Raw genomic sequence first — 17,972 nt, forward strand, 5'->3', positions numbered from 1 at the left:
CAAATGGCTAGAAGCATCAGGCTCACTGATACCTGGGCCCAACAGGAGTTTTCCTGGTATCCCGAAGGACCAGTCCGACACTCTCCCAACATTTAGATTCCATAAAAAACCCATCCAAAAAAAAACTTTTGTCTAGAGATTTTGAGGCTTCAGAATCTGGGCACTCAAGATTTGTTTGAATGTAAATACTGCCAACAAATAGCAGGGTTCAGTTGATTCCCTAATTACATTTAGCTCCATAAATATTTGTACAGAGACAACTTTTTTCTAATTTTGATTCTGTACATTACCACAATGAATTTTAAATGAAACAACTCAGATGCAGTTGAACTGCAGACTTTCAGCTTTAATTCAGGTTGAACAAAAAGATTGCATAAAAAAATGTGAGGAACTAAAACCTTTTTTTAAACACAATCACTTCATTTCAGGGGCTCAAATGCAATTGGACAATTGACTCAAAGGCTATTTCATGGGCAGGTGTGGGCAATTCCTTCGTTATGTCATTATCAATGAAGTAGATAAAAGCCCTGGAGTTGATTTGAAAGGGGGAGTGCTTGTATGGGGAAGATTTTGCTGTGAACACACAACATGCGGTCAAATGAGCTCTCCATGCAGATGAAACAAGCCATCCTTAACTGCTACAATATTAGGAGTGGCAAAATCAGTTTGGTACATCCTGAAAAAGCACTGGTGAACTCAGCAACGCAAAAAGACCTGGACGTCCATGGAAGACAACAGTGGTGGATGATAACAGAATAATTTCCATGGTGAAGAGAAACCCCTTCATAACAGCCAAACAAGTGAACAACACTCTCCAGGAGGTAGGATATCCAAGTCTACCATAAAGAGAAGACTGCATGAAAGTAAATACAGAGGGTGCCCTGCATCAAGAATAGAAAGACTAGATTGGAATTTGCTAAAAACATCTAAAAACGCCAGCACAGTTCTGGAAAAACATTCTTTGGACAGATGAAACCAAGATCAACCTCTACCAGAATGATGGCAAGAAAAAAGTATGGAGAAGGCGTGGAACAGCTCATGATCCAAAGCATACCACATCACTATAAAAACATGGCGGAGGCAGTGTGATGGCTTGGTCGAGCATGGCTGCCAGCAGGCCCGGGACCCCGGCAGGCCAGTCTGACCCTGAGCAAAGAAGTGGAATATTCTTGAATGGCCAAGTCAGTCACCTGATCTGAACCCAATTGAGCTGCATTTAACTTGTTGAAGACTAAACTTCAGACAGAAAGGCCCACAAACAAACAGCAACTGAAAACCGCTGCAGTAAAGGCCTGGCAGAGCATTAAAAAGGAGGAAACCCAGAATGTGGTGATGTCCATGAGTTCAAGACTTCAGGCTGTCATTGCCAGCAAAGGGTTTTCAACCAAGTATTAGCAATGAACATTTTATTTTCAGTTTTTTAATTTGTCCAATTACTTTTGAGTTACTCACATTTTTATGCAATCTTTTTGTTCAACCCACTGAAATAAAGCTGAAAGCCTGCAGTTCAACTGCATCTGTTAATGGTGGTAATGTACAAAACCAAAATTAGAAAAAAGTTGTCTCTGTCCAAATATTTATGGACCTAACTGTATAGCGTGGATTCAGTGCACCCTTTCCTAAAAACAATTAGGGATGCACCGAATCCACTATTTTGGATTCGGCCGAAACCCCGAATCCTTGGTGAAAGATTCTGTCGAATACCTAACCAAATCCTAATTTGCATATGCAAATTAGGGGCAGAAGACGGAAAAAGTGGGAAAAAAATCTTCTTTCTGACTTTCTATGGGACCTTATAGCAGCCCCTCTGGCATTTGCCAGAGCCCACAGATTGCCAGTCTGGGCCTGGTCTGAAGCCACCCGCCATGTGTGGTAATGTGGGGATCTGACGGGGCATTGGAAGCATTTTGTAACTTTGGTGTTTCCAGCAGTCATCCCTATTCACGTCTGTGGAATTTCGTGGTCCTTGATTCCATAACTGTATAACTGTGAATGAAATATGCTTGTCATTGTCACACACATCATTTCAATTTTGAACAAGAAAAAGCTGACAGCAGTGCCAGGGGTTTGAGTTTTATCCATGAAAAGGCCACATGAATATAATTATTGGTACAGTCCTGTCACTAGGAGCCCAGTCTGTCCTGTCAGGCTTTGACTCTGTGGAGATTTCCCGACACACTTCGCAGATCCCATTGTGTGCGCCTGATGAGGGGGGGATGCGGGAAGGTTCAGACCACTACGGAATTGAAATATTTACAACTTTCCACCTTTTACTTTTGTTAGCTCCCAAAATATCAACGTCATTAAGTCCCCTCATCCCGCTGCAGTAGAGCGGGGCTGCCCCTTGATATTAGAGTCCCGGCCCTCTATACCCTTAAACCGAAACTAGCCCTACTCTCATGCTCGTTTCCGAGAGCATTCCCCACACAGACTGCCGAGTAGCAGCGCCCAGTAACAATACATCCGCACAGAGGCAGTGTTGTCCTTAGTCATTCCCCGCCTCAAGGGAGGAGGAGCAGCGGCGGCACATCCAGGCGCAGACACCGACCCACAGACAGGCACCGCCCCGGAGAGCAGAAATCGGGCTGGTGATATCGAGGAAGACCGGGGAACAGGAGTTGGGAGCCAGGCCGAAGGATTCCGGCGGTGCCACTGGATATATATCAGGTGCGAGAAGCCTTCAGATTCAGTCTCCTTACCCAGAGAACCCCACGAACCGGTGTCCCCAGAACTTCAGGGCTTCAACCTGTGCGGCTCTTGCTGGACTACAGTTCCCAGAATCTCCCCTAGGGAGGGAGTTGTCGCTACACGGAGAGGCGTACGTCCCTGTATTGACGTATTGTCGCTTTTTATTGCAGTACTTTCCCCGGTGCCCTACTAAAAACCCCACCCCCTTGGCCAGTAACTTTTCCGTGCCCTCTATTTGCCCCCTCATCCCCAATCGCCTTCTGTTACTTGGGACTCCCCTTTGCCTCGTGCACTTGCTCATTCTTCCATCCCCAGCCTGACATTTGCCTCTTATAGTTCCCTGAGGTGCCAGTCTGTATTCTCTGTGCCCCCACCAGCCCCTTTCACTTCTATGGAATCTTTTCCTTCCAACTTTACAATAGTGCAGCCCCCCACCCTCACACAGCCTGGCACTGGCACAGAATGGAGGGACCCAGGACAAACAATCTTGAGTCATGGGCAACATTGTAGAAATCTAGTCTGGACATCCCTTGGTCTATTTGTTCCCGTTTCTTCATTGCAAACCTATTTCATTTGCCATTCATCAATTCATTCATTCAGCATGGCACAACCCAGTGTTATCCTTTATTCTGTAAAATGAATATCCAATATTTGAGGGCAGCATGTAGAGTACCAGGCTTTATTTGTTTTTCTTCTGTTTTATTGGGCAGCACCAGAATGATGTCTGCCTCTCGGAATCTACAGCTGTGGTGCTCCCAGCAGTGTGAGGGTTACCCTGGCGTTCTGATATACGACCTCAGTTCCTCCTTTCGGGATGGACTGGCCTTCTGCGCCCTCATTCACCGCCATCAGCCTGATCTAATGTGAGTAAGAATAATTTATCTAATAAGGAGCATACACTGTCCGATTGGGACACCAGGGGCCCACCCAAAAAACTTAGACCACGGGCCCACCAAAGAACCATAGACCAGGGGACACTCTCAGTACTATTATTCTTCTTCTCCTCACTCAACCTCTATTCTACTAGTCTCTATTCTTTACATACTTCCATCTATTTAGCCTTTAAATAGAGAATGGCCATGAACTAGGCCAAATGTTTAGCAGTATGAGGGCCTACTGACACCTGGGCCCACCGGGAGTTTTCCTGGTATACCGGTGGACTAGTCCGACAATGGGGACATAATATAAGTTGTTTTTTTTTGTAACTTATAATTTTATTAGTGAATAAGAAAAATTATACATAGTTATGAGCCATTCAGAAAGACGTTTGCATAGATTGACATAATTCAACACATGTCCCGTTAAAGTGCATTTTTTGAGGCTCCGTTAGATTTAAGAATTAAGTGTGGGAAAGGAGAGGGGTGGAAAGTGGGGGTGGAGGGCATAATATATTTTAGACTTATTGGAAGGCCCCAGTCAGGTTGTGTGATGTTCCCAGATGGAATGCAAATGTGTGAAACATTGAGATCATAAAACAGGGAATGATTGTAGCCTACAAATATAGTACCCGTGCCTCGTGCATGTAAACATATCTGCATTGGACATCCAATTTGTGTCTGAGGAGTACATGATCCCTTCCTTTGAAAAAAAAAACCTTTTGACTTCACATTTAAGGTTTGCGTGTTCCATCTATAAACCCTTAACCCCTCAAACATGGGTGCAAACACAGTAAAAAAAAAACTATTTATTCCCAGCCTTAAAGGGGTTGTTCACCTTTGAATAAACTTTTAGTATGATGTAAAGAGGGATATTCTGAGACAATTTGCAATTGTTTTTCACTTTTGTACTATTTGTGGTTTTGAGTTATTTAGCTTTTTATTCAGCAGCTCTCCAGTTTGCAGTTTCAGTGATTTAGGGTCCAAAAGACTCTAAAAGCCATGCATTGTTTGTGAAGATTCTCATTCATCCAGCCATGCATTGATTGGAATGAGAGAATGGAATATGAATAGGAGAGGGCCTGACTAGAAAGATGAGTAATAAAGAGTAGCAATAAATGTGTAGCCTTAGAGAGCATTTGTTTCTTAGATGCGGTCAGTGACCCCCATTTGGAGCTGGAAATAGTAAGAAGAAGGCAATTAATTCAAGGCCAATTAAAAAGTTGCTTAGAATTAGCTATTCTATAACATACTAAACGTTAAAGGTGGCCATAGATGCAAAGATCCGCTCGTTTGGCGATGTTGCCAAACGAGCGGATCTTACCCCGATATGCCATTAACAGGCATGGCTATATCGGGGGTAATCTGATTGTTCGGCCGTATGGCCGAACGATCAGATTACGATGTGCCATGAGCTCCGGCGGGATCGGTCGGGTCAAAATCAAACCTGACCGATCGACCAAACGACCGATCTCTGCCGGGCGAAAGATGTCGGCACACGCCACACACGATCCGAAAATCGTACGAATCCTCGATTCGTACGATCCGATCTGTGTGTCTATGGCCACCTTAACTTAAAGGGGTTGTTCACTTTCCAAACACTTTTTCAGTCCAGTTGTTTTCATATTGTTCTCCAGAGATAAAGACTTTTTTCAATTGCTTTCCTTTTTTTTTTACTGTTTTTCCAAAATCTAAGTTTAAACTTTAATGTTCTCTGGTGTTTGAGTCTGGCAGCTCAGTAATTAAGGTGTAAAGTCTAAACTGTTACAATTTTGCAACATTTAGTTGATACATTTCTCAGCAGAATCTCTGGAGTATTAGCAACTATTGTATCAATTCTAACAGCTGCCTTTAATGAAACCCAGAGTTTCTGCTCAGCAGGGACAAAGATGCATCAATTTAAAACAGTTTAGCAAGTCGACAACCCCCTCCCAGAGTATCTTTAGAAGGTGAAAAATTAGACTTACACTTCAAATATTAGTAAAACAGTCAAGTAGAAAGTACTTGGAAAAAGTCTTTATTTCTGGTGAACAATCTGAAACCAACTGAACTGGAAAAAGTGTTGGAAGGTAAACAACCCCTTTAAAGCTGAATCACCCCTAAGTCATCCTATCTTAAATTGTAAGCTTGTTAGAAAAGTGATGCACTGTATCTGTATATTATATGTAGAGTACAATCTAGTAGATTCATACAAGGTTAAATTATTATTAATGGCGAGTGTTAGGTTCACACCTACCTCCTAATTCTGATGGCTCTGTCATGACCAGCACAAAAACCCTAAATATTTTTTAACGTATACCTTATAATACACAAAAGCCATGAATATCTTGTAAATTATATCCTTATAAAATGGTGAATAGTGATGTAATCAGTTATAAACATTGAGTAGTGATGTCATTTTTGTCACACGACTCGCTAAAACTTGTGTATTATAATAAATAAAGTACCCCTTGTTGTAAAATATGAGGATATTAGAAGTAACTTCGGAGTTCCATGACCTATATAAAAGCATGGTCATGGAACTCCTCGGTGACTTATAATATCCTTATATTTTACAATAGGGGGTACTTTATTCACTATATAAACAATGCTTAAGTGATGTCATCAGTTATAATTGGTGTTAGTGATGTAATTTCTGTCACATTACTCACAAACGTCTGTATTCTAATAAATAATGTACCCCCTGTTGTAAAACATAAGGATATTAGAAGTCACCTCAGAGTTTCATGACCTGTAAGTTGCAGCAGTATTGGCCGGGCAGATTGCAGAGCTTTGGTAGCTGTGTCAGAAACCGGATGTTACACATAAGATTATTCAAAAATATTATCAAAGTAATCAAATCCTTGAAAGTTCTATGAAAATTGTTCGGAAAATGTGAAAGGAGGCAATTTCCCATCGATTAAGCTCGGTCATGGTTTGTAATCGTTTTATTTAATATTATACTATAGAGAGTATTTTTCGGGAGGTATGTTGCCCACTGTGGCACAGATTTAACTACGGGTGAAAAGTCTCCTTGTGTGCCATGGCTTTTATTCTCCTAATGCAGAAAACTTCTCTCTCAATGAAAAAATTCCACATCTGATATTAACCTGATTTTTAGGGAAGAAACTGGAGTCCCCAGTGAAAACCCATGCATATTTAACAAGATAGGAAAAACAAACTCTTTACAGATAGTGGTCAGGACTGAACTCAAGACCCCAGTGCTGCAAAGCTGCAGTGCCATCCAAATTCTCTCCTTAGCTTGCTTTGTCATTTTCCCTGCCTATAAATATGGTTTTCTTACTGGCAAATAGCTTGATTCATCCGTCTGAAAATCTGAGTCATGCTCACAAGGGTATGTGGAAATGATACTGTAATTGTTATAGCAATGCTGTCATAACAGTGCAGAAATAAAACATTTTTCTTTTATGATCTTATCTTTTATAGAAGTTGTACTCCGTAGCATATCAGGGAAACACTTTTGAGGCAGCACAGTGAATTAAGAGAAGTACTCCCTCACGTCTGTTTGCCATCTTTTGTGTCATGCAAAATGTGGAGCAGCTGCTGTAATACCACCTGTTAGCACTGAGACCCATTTTATGCTCATTTATAATAAAGGAGGGTTTTGTATTCTGTACAAAGCCTCTGCATTGTTGAGAGACGAGTTTAGACTTTGGCTCTGAGTACACACTCTACCCCCTTTCCCACTCTTAATACTGCCTCTCTCCTTTCTATCCTCAGAGACTTTGATTCTCTTTCTAAAGAAAATGTCTTTGAAAACAACCGCCTGGTAAGTTATGGCATCCTATCATGGAGAAATTGCAATATGAACTTTTGTCTATGCCTTAGACTCATTTTTATTTCATTGGCTGTCACCATGCCCATAATGAAGTTGTGCACTGATCCCAGGATTGAGAACTGTCCGAATGCCTTTTGTAAAGTTCACATATAGTCAAATGCTTTTGTCAACCAAAGAATTTGCATCTGATATTGAAGTATTGGAGCACTGAAGGCAGTGACTTTGTTCACTGATGATGCCGTTTTGTTGCTTGTACTTAAATCCAAATTGTAAATAAATCCAAAATGTATGGATTTGGTGCATCCCTATGCGTCTATTCAAACGTTTAGGCCCTCCTTTTGTCATCAAAAATTGGTCAGGGCACCCCTTAACTCTCCTGACAAAGATACAATTAAGTGAATATACTTTCATCCTGTATGGGTTAAAAAAGATCTTGAGTAGAAAAATATGTGTTTGCCCCTTATCTCATATTGACCCTATAGGTCTAATTACATAGGTATCTAGGTAAGCACATATATATATATATTCACCTGAAGTCTCTGACTTCTGGTGCCACAATTTGGAAGCCATTGGTAAACTTTTATAAATCTATGTATAAACCTTTACACAATTGCTTTTTAATGTAATGTTTAATACAGTCATATTAAAAAGTTTGGGAACCCCTCTTAAATCTTTGGAGTTTTGTTTATCATTGGCTGAACTTTCAAAGTAGCAAGTTCCTTTTAATACATAACATGCCTTATTGAAACAGTAGTATTTCAGCAGCAACAGTTTATTGGATTAACAGAAAATATGCAATATGCATCATAACAAAATTGGACAGGTGCATAAATTTGGGCACCCCAACAGAGATATTACATCAATACTTAGTTGAGCCTCCTTTTGCGGCCTCTAGACGCCTCCTATAGCCTTTGATAAGTGTCTAGATTCTGGATGGTGGTATTTTTGACCATTCGTCAATACAAAATCTCTCCAGTTTAGTTAAATTTGATGGCTACCGAGCATGGACAGCCTGCTTCAAATCATCCCATAGATTTTCAATGATATTTGGGGGACTGTGACGGCCATTCCAGAAAATTGTATTTCTCCCTCTGCATAAATGCCTTTGTAGATTTCGAGGTGTGTTTAGGGTCATTGTCTTGTTGGAATATCCTACCCCTGTGTAACTTCAACTTTGTGACTGATGCTTGAACATTGTCCTGAAGAATTTGTTGATATTGTGTTGAATTTATCCGACCCTCGACTTTAACAAGGGCTCCAGTCCCTGAACTAGCCACACAGACCCACAGCATGATGGAACCTCCACCAAATTTGGCAGTAGGTAGCAGGTGTTTTTCTTGGAATGTGGTGTTCTTCTTCCACCATGCAAATCACTCTTTGTTATTACCAAATAACTCAATTTTGTTCTCATCGGTCCACAGCACTTTGTTCCAAAATAACTGTGGCTTGTCTAAATGAGCTTTTGCATACAACAAGCGACTCTGTTTGTGGCGTGAGTGCAGAATAGGCTTCTTTCTCATCACCCTGCCATACAGATGCTCTTTGTGCAATTGCGCTGAATTGTAGAACGATGTATAGATACACCATCTGCAGCAAGATGTTCTTGCAGGTCTTTGGAGGTGATCTTTGGTTTGTCTGTAACCATTTTCACAATCCTCCACATATGCCACTCCTGTATTTTTCTTGGCCTGTCAGACCTGGGTTTTACAACAACTGTGCCTGTGGCCTTCCATTTCCTGATTACATTCCTTACATTCAAAACTGACAGTTTAAACCTCTGAGATAGCTTTTTATAGCCTTCTCCTAAACCATGATACTGAACAACCTATTTTTTCATATCTTTTGAGAGTTGTTTTGAGAATCCCATGCTGTCGCTCTTCAGAGGAGAGTCAAACAGAAGCACAACTTGCAATTTGCTACCTGAGCAGTTACAAGCATTCAAATTAGCAAAATTACAAGGGTACCCAAATTTTTGCACAGCCAGTTTTTCACATTTGATTTAATTTCATACAACTGAATACTGCTTCACTAAAAATCTTTGTTCAAAAAATGCCCCATTACTTTCCTGGGAAATGAAAGACATAACAGTGTTATATTTTTTGCTGAAAGTGGAGTAAATTATTATGCAGGCTGAGAGGGGTTCCCAAACTTTTGCATATGACTGTAAGAGTTTTTATTTGATTTCTCATTTTGTTGCGGTGGACATCATCTTGGGCTTGAGATTTTGTTTTCAACACTCATTCCTGGCTGGCTCTTTTGCATTTAGCAGCACCTCCAAATCATTAGTTTTTAGAAATCAGGTAGAAGAGTAAGTTGGGGTGAGGGTGTTTTGCACAGCAGAGCACTAACCATTTACTTTTCTCATGTTTACAGCCCTGTTACACCAATTTTGCAATAGAGAATTGCAAAATCTAGTAGCTAAATATGGCTGTACACTGTCTGATAAAAGCTGCCAGCCCAGTTCTTCCAAACAAGTCATCAGTTTATTGGCCGTTCCATAGGCCTCTCTGACCGATTTCTGCCCAAAAAATTAGTAAGATATTAATCAAGCAGGTTTGAAAATCCTATTAGTGAGGACCACATCCACACATAGATTTTAGTAGATGAGCCAAACGACCTCTCTAGACAAGCCTATCTGACAGTGTATGGCCACCTTTAGACAATAGTAGAATATTCTTAACTTTCATTGTATTTGCATGGCCAGTATCACTTATAGATCTTTAGTGGCTCCATTGTCATGTTAACCCTATTACTGTGGATGTGATCACACTTCCATGTAATTAATCTTGTTGATTTCATGGGAGAGACAGTGGGTATAAGACTACATGGGGGCTGAAATCGGCCCACTGACATGTGCAGGCCTAAAATCAGCCCTACTCATGCATTTGCCTCCTCTCCTGCCTGCACCTGGAACTGCATACTCACACTGAATCGGCCGAGTGGAGGCTAAAGAAGAGGCTAATGCATGTGTTGGGGCTGGTTTTTGGCCTGCATATTTTAGCAGGTTGATTTCAGTCCCGCGTGGCAGTAGCATAAGGATAATGCAAGACAGGGCTGATTCTCAGCCTTAGGATAAACTGAAAATCAGCTCATCCACTGGCCTGTGCTGGCCCCTGTGCATGCGCTGTCAGACTTGGTGCAGACACACGGAGCTGATTTCAACACACAAGTGCATATGTATCTACTTTATATCTCTCATGTTTAGGCTACAGCAACACAGTGCTGATTCTAGGGCTGTGGATAAATACAGGCTGAAAATCAGCTGATCCACTGGTCTTTACTGGCTCCTAAGTCTTCACCAAAAGGCACTGCATTTATCTGCAGTCCAAGAATCAACCCTGTGTGACTGCAGCCTAAACACGAGAGTGAAAAATCAAATGCATTAAGTTCCTCTCAGACTGTAAGCACTAATCCATGATGATTTTGATGTCCAACTGGAGACCTGACTGTCTGATGTGGCCCTTCTAGGGATTTTTATGGTCCCCAGTTTGCTCAGGGACTCCATAGACATGTTAGTATGGCATCATCATTTTTACAATCCAATGTGTTTGGATCAATTTATGTGAAGTCAGTGGGCATTTTCGTTCTAGTGCATATTTATAATTAGAGAAGCCTAAATTGTCCAGTAGCTGTGAACATTTACATATAGGGGGTTATTTATTAAAGTCCGAATGCCAAAACCTCGGAAAATTCTAGGTTTTTTTTACTATAAAATCCGAATTTTTAGAGGGAAAAAGCACTTGAATTTTTCGTGATTTATTATACCCCGAGGCTGCTAAAAGTCTGAATCGGAAAATACTCAATCTCCAAGTTGTCGAGGTCCTGTAGAAGTCAATGGCAAAGGTCTAATTTCAAATTTGAAGATATGGTCTGTACTGAGTTTCGGCAAAGATCGGAAAAATTCAGCGGATTCGAGCGATTCCACAAAAAATTAGAAAGTTTCAGGCATAAAATTGAAAAAATGTTGATTTTTTTTTCACAAAAACACAAATTTTTCGAGTTTCTTCCCGAACCAATTTTATCGAGTTTTTTCAATAATAAGTAAGGTCAAATCGTGGATTCTAGTTTGGTCGGACTTTTTTGGTTAATTGGTTATTTGGTCGGACGGGTTTGGATAATTAACCCCCATAGAGTAGTCGATATAAATGGAAAAACTTGAGAATTACTTATTTCACTATTTGTGCTATCCTTTTTGTAAATATACTGTAGGAAAATATACTTAGTTTATTATCCATAGTGCTAGAGGATATGGTGAGGCTTTCAAAACTTTGAGTACATGGTAGAAGCTTGTATTCCACTTCAGCTTCAAAAGGTCAGTAACACACACACACCACACACACACCACACACACACACCACACACACACACACACACACACACACACACACACTGTAATAATGACCCATGTGACTAAATACAGGACCCTGTGCCATCCCACCCCAAGTGACATCTATACACAGTTTGTTCTGTGCTAGTTGCCTTGCTTGTACAGGGTCCTGTATTTACTCACACATTGTTACAAGATCACATACAGACTGTCATATTTGAGCACCTTTGTGATGTACTTGGCAGTGCCCCTGTAGTTTGTTGCATGTGGGTAAAGCCTCCGCGACCTATCATAATGTATTTGACATTTAATATATGGGACATTCACACAAACCGTTTGGGGATGATTCGGTATTCAGCAAAATCCCAAAATGATGGATCTGATATATCCATCATTAGTTCTTGTTCAATTAGTACAGCTAATGCTTATATCATGTATAACATCACAGTTGCTAATGCGAGAGTAAAGCCATAGCCTAAACATAACAAGCATATTCAGAATTCCTTCCTTGAAGTGGATAGCCTACACTTGCTTGTGTGCAGTAACATGACCGATGGCTTCCAAATGCATGTGTGTATATCACAATTAGATACAGCTTAGACTGACATTTTTATGTGGCTTAATTATTTATGTAGTTGAATGGCTTAGATGCAACATTCATTTCTTTTAATGTAAAAGAATGGGGAAAATAGGAAATGCCTATAGGAAGCACTGGTGATGAAAGGGATTGCTGACCTCGTTATTGAGTTAAAGGGCAAAAATTCATTGGGGTGCCACTCTTCTAGACCCCCCCCCAATAAATACAATCTCTAATCTTGGACCACTTTATCCTCTTTGCTAAAAGAAAATGCCCCGGTACAGAGTATTTGCCTATGAGCCACCATTTCTTCCCAGAAGGCAGCTATCCATATATCCTGGGCTGGTGGGAGGTAAAGCAACTCCAGCATGGGGTCCAAGAGTAGTGATTTAATTTACAGGGGGGAGCCCCAATGAATTTCTGTAGTTTGTTTGTCTTGTTATTAATACGGGTGAAATCAATGCCAAAATAAAGATGCAACAAGGAGGAGAGATGTGCTCACTGGAGCTTGCAGGGAACGAGAGAACTTGAAACTAAATCACATGACTGTATCTTTTGATGATAAAGGGAATTTTCACATTCACGAGTTTATGTGCAGAGATTAAGAGACGGTTAACCTGGCAGCATTGAGCGACTGTGGTAGATCATTTACAATCTCACCACAAAAGTGGATAAAAAAATCAACCTTAAAAATATCTACCTATTTGTTGTGATGGGCGATGGCTTATGGGCTGCTTTTATCACCTCTATCAATTAATGAGCTTGTAGCGCATAGTATTTTTTTTTACTAGCACCCCATCAAAACACTTGGAATGCTACAGGTATGGGATCCGTTATCTGGAAACCCGCTATCAAGAAAACTCTGAATTACAGAAAGGCCGTCTCCCATAGACTCCATTTTATCCAAATAATATAAATTTTTCAAAAATGATTTCCTTTTTCTCTGCAATATTAAAACTGTACCTTGTACAAAATAACATATGACTAATCCTTATTGGAGGCAAAACAAGGGTTTATTTCATGTTTACATGATTTTCTAGTAGACTTGAGGTACGGAGATCCAAATTAAGGAAAGATCCGTTACCCGGAAAACTCAAGGTCCCAAGCATTCTGGATAACTGGTCCCATTCCTGTATTACATTTTGGCCATAAATTTAATCTTCTGACGTGGCCCCTTCAGACCAGGTTGGAATGTTGTTGACTCATGTATGGGAATAGAAAATCCCCATTGGCCAGTCCTCTACTGAACTGTGTATAGGACACCATTATGATTGGTTTAGCCCAGGGATCCCCAACCTTTTGAACCCGTGAGCAACATTCAGAAGTAAAAGGAGTTGGGGAGCAACACTAGCATGAAAAATGTTCCTGGGGTGCCAAATAAGTGCTGTGATTGGCCATTTGGTAGCCCCTATGAGGATTGTCAACCTACCTTGAGGCTCTGTTTGGCAGTACACCTGGTTTTTATACAACCAAAACTTGTCTCTAAACCTGGAATTAAAAAATAAGCTCCTACTTTGAGGCCACTGGGAGCAACATCCAAGGGGTTGGAGAGCAACATGTTGCTCACGAGCTACTGGTTGGGGATCACTGGTTTAGCCCAATGTGACCCAAAGATCTGTTCATTTTGTGACTTCACCAAGCCAGCTGATCAATGCTCAACTTTAGTGTTCTGTCTGTCAGTAATAAAAATTACTGTGGTAGGAGGAACTATCCTTCACATCCTTGCAGTTTTTCCTAATGCAATAAAGCTTTGATATTTGTTATATAGATATTCCACTTACCCTATTGCAAGGGTCCCCAACCTTTTTTATCCGTGACCCACATTCAAATGTAAAAAGAATTGGGGAGCAACACAAGCATGAAAAAGTCCCTTGGGGTGCCAAATAAGGGCTGTGATTGGCTATTTGGTAGCCCCTATGTGGACTGGCAGCCTACAGGAGGCTCTGCTTGGCACTATACTTCGTTTTTATGCAATTAAAACTTGCTTCCAAGCCTGGAATTCAAAAATAAGCACCTGCTTTGAGGCCACTGAGAGCAACATCCAAGGGGTTGGAGAGCAACATGTTGCTCACGAGCTACTGGTTGGGGATCCCTGCCCTATTGTATTGTAGCTGTGTATGAGCCCAAAACAGCTACAGTTTAACTTGACAAACATCTTTCTAAAACTGGCTGCATTTAATAAGCATGCATGACCGATAGCATTCATTTGCATAGCATATGGGTAGCAATCTGCGTCATTTTGTTACTTGTGCATAATGTCGGGTTTTATAGGTGTGCTGCAGTGACACGGCCCTATTGTTACTCTATTCCCAATACCTGAGCTAATAGGCAGGAAATATAACCGCTGTTATAAATTCAGACTGGTGAAACTAAAAAGTGTTTGTGTTCTTTATAGACATATCATGTTTTCTATGCCATCCCTGGAGAAATCAGCACAGTGAATTATTATGGTTGGCAGGTGAAAGAAGCTGCATCTCCAGTTTGTGTGTATAAATACAGCTATGTAGAGAATGAGTTCTCTGTGCACGCAAAAATCTTTCCTCATACGTTCCATGTTTATTTTGCAAAGGAAAAATTAAAAACAGGGATTCCCCCGGGTTACATACATCCGACTTACATACAACTCACACTTACAAACGGAGGCTATTACAGTAATGTACTGTGGGTTGTTTGGCTTTTATTCGCATTAAGCTTTAAAGGAACAGTTCAGTATAAAAATAAAAACTGGTTAAATACTGTTGATAGCCTGTAAAATAAATAGATGATTCAAAAAATCTAATGTATAAAGGCTGGAGTGACTGGATGTCTAACATAATAGCCAGAACACAACTTCCTGCTTTTCAGCTCCCTAACTCTGAGTTAGTCAGCGACTTTAAGGGGGGCCACATGGTACATAATTGTTCAGTGAGTTTGCAATTGATCCTTAGCATGCAGCTCAGATTAAAAAGTAAACAGTTATGGCTCATGTGCCCCCCCCCTTCAAGTCACTGATTGGTTACTGCTTGGTAACCAATCAGTGGAAACCAAGAGAGCTGAAAAGCAGGAAGTAGTGTTCTGTTCTGTTAAGTCAGTCATCCAGTCACTCCAGCCTTTATACATTACATTTTTTGCGAACTAATTATATTAGAAACATTTTTTATTTTGCACAGCCTATCTATTTACACAGTTTTTATTTTTATACTGAACAATAGAAACCACCTGCCCCAATCCCCTCCGGAGTACGTTGTCTACTGCAGTGTTCAGAAATGTAAAATAAATATTATGTTAAGACAAACTTCTAAGTTGTATTTAACAGGTAATTGTACCTGTTCCAACTTACATACAAATCCAACTTAAGAACAAACATTCAGACCCTATCTCATATGTAACCTGGGGACTGCCTGTATCCTATGTGGGCCCAGAGTGACTAATTAACATAAATGCTAAATATTAGCAATGCCCAAAGCAACCAATCCACTCTTTGCTTTCATTTTATAACTTGTAATAGACTGATGAACCCTAATTTCAGTTGGTACAATTCAATCCCAGCGTGTTGGTTGAGGGTTTATGTAGCTTTAATAACTTAAATGACACATTGGTGGAGAAAAAGTTCAACTCAGAAATTTCTGATCTCATAGACATGTTAGAACAGGTTTTGGGGTTTGGCAGATGCCGGGGTGTGTCCACATATGACAGGTATGTGAATTAGATATAGAGTCACCAGACAGGACCACGGCTGTTATATTATGATTGTGTATGACACACTGTATAAATCAGCCTTTGTGTCTACGTGGATAACTTGCAAGAGCCTGAGTTACACAACGGGCTTCTAGCTTTAAGAACACATTGGGCAATCTAAAAGATATGAAGCAGAGTTTTCCTGATTTACTCTGTTCAAGCTCCACTTTGAAGTTCAACATTTTGGGCAGGCTTCCTTAGCTCATAACAAGGGAATGGACCTATGAACAACTGCTCCATCAGCCATAGTCATAACAATATCTAGCATGATTAATAAATCTTCAACACAGATCTCACACCTCTGAACTTTGCAGGGTGTTCTATGTGGGAAAAATTCCATTCTCCCTAAATTTCACCCTAAGGCTAGGGCCACAAGTGGCTAAAATCAGCCCGCTAAAAAAACTCAGGCTGATTTCAGCCCCTACCATGGGCAGTAGCCTCCTTCTGCTCTCTTCAGGAAGCATTCTATCTGGCGTGAACAGATTCGGATTTCAGCCCAAAATGCTAATTAATCACGCTCCTTCAGTCGAAATCCACAGAGAGCCAACACATTGCTTGAAGATGAGAATAGAAGAGGCTGCTGCACACTGTGGGGGCTGAAATCAGCCTGCATATTTCAGCAAGCTGATTTTAGCCTAGCCTAATTCACCTGCAGGCTTGGTCCCAGCTACAGGGGTAGCCCCAGTCTCTTTATCAAAGGTGTTTCCCAAACTAATACAATTAAGATACAAGTCCTAAAAGAGATTTGCAGGGCTAAGAGACTAACTTGTCTTAGGTAGGATATTATTATTAATTGTCCCCTGGTGCTCTCTTTCTAACTTTCCCATATCACCTCAAATGCTGGACTTATGGGCACCAAGTAACTTGTAGCTATGATTTAAATGTACGCTAAAGCCTAAAACAGACTATGGCCAGGAATGCTGTATATTATGTACTAAACTTACAGTACCAACCCACTGTTTAATTTATAAATATTCAATAGAGAAAGAGAGAGTTCACAATTTGATCTGATGCTGTTGGGCTTCTGAAATAATAAGCAATCAATGCACCATGAACTAGTCTCCTGTGCTTGACAGGTAATGTGACTCTGAGTTGATTGCTAATCAGCCTTGTATTAGGAATTTTATATTCTATATACAGTATATTCTGAGTGGGTCCCTAAGATCAGGTAAGTGACAGCAGCCCAGAGCATGTGCAGTGAATCAGTAGAAAAGAAGACATGCAGTTAAAAGGGGGATCTTTGGAGGCACAGCTTCCCTGCTAAGAGCCGTGGACGACAGGGAGGTTTGTGGCCCGTGATTATTTATGCGAGACTGCGAAAATGCATCTCCATTGGAAATAACTGAAATCGCTGGCAGTAAAACCAACATATCGCAAAGTCACCAGAAGTTGCCTCTGGAGGACACAAATAGGAGGATATTAACAAGTAACAGTGAGTGACACTGCAATATAATTGCAAGTTCCCAGATCAGATGTTAAGTGAGTGCTCCAAGGTAAGTACATTTCTGAAGAGACTGGGGAAGGATTCTCTTCCGAGGAATTCAGGGATGGCATTCCAAATGTAAGGAACAGCAAGACAAAAGGGTTTATGGTGGGAAAGAACAGTAGTAGTGGGGGTTGCAACCAATCAGTTTCTCTGAGAATAGCAAAAAAAATTAATGGGGGCACGAGAGATTTAGTGAGGTGCAGAGGAATGAAGGTTATAAGAAGGTGTTTATGAGTTACTCTTTGTTTTATGGGAAGCCATGATAAGGACTTAAGCAGGGGAGGGGCCTGCACTCTCTTGGATGAGAGAAGGAGAATTCTGGCAGTATTATTTATACAGACTGTAGTGGAGTAAGGTGGTAGATAGGGAGGCAAGTTGCAGTAGTCTAGTCAGGATAGGATGATAGCATGCATGAGTGTCTTAGCTGTTGCAGGTAAAAGAAAGGGGTGAATTTTGGCATTATTGCGTAAGAAAAAGAGACGGGTTTTGACAGTGTTGTTAATATCAGAGAAGGAGAGGGAGGA

General features: G+C 40.7%; 1 protein-coding gene across 4 annotated transcripts in view; it reads left to right on the forward strand.

The window, feature by feature from the left end:
- Nucleotides 1–1,936: 1,936 nt before the first annotated feature.
- The window catches only part of micall1.L (MICAL like 1 L homeolog), a 33,228-nt gene continuing 17,192 nt past the window's right edge, over nucleotides 1,937–17,972 (forward strand). The window contains exons 1-3 of one of the 4 annotated variants that reach the window (XM_018258867.2): nucleotides 1,937–2,667; nucleotides 3,399–3,551; nucleotides 7,284–7,332. In XM_018258867.2, the coding sequence (XP_018114356.1) occupies nucleotides 3,406–3,551; nucleotides 7,284–7,332 (195 nt within the window). In that variant the 5' untranslated portion in view covers nucleotides 1,937–2,667; nucleotides 3,399–3,405. The other 3 variants (XM_018258865.2, XM_018258868.2, XM_018258866.2) reach the window with 3 other exon arrangements.

This window comes from Xenopus laevis, chromosome 4L (genome assembly GCF_017654675.1).
Source record: "Xenopus laevis strain J_2021 chromosome 4L, Xenopus_laevis_v10.1, whole genome shotgun sequence".
Taxonomy (NCBI): domain Eukaryota; kingdom Metazoa; phylum Chordata; class Amphibia; order Anura; family Pipidae; genus Xenopus; species Xenopus laevis.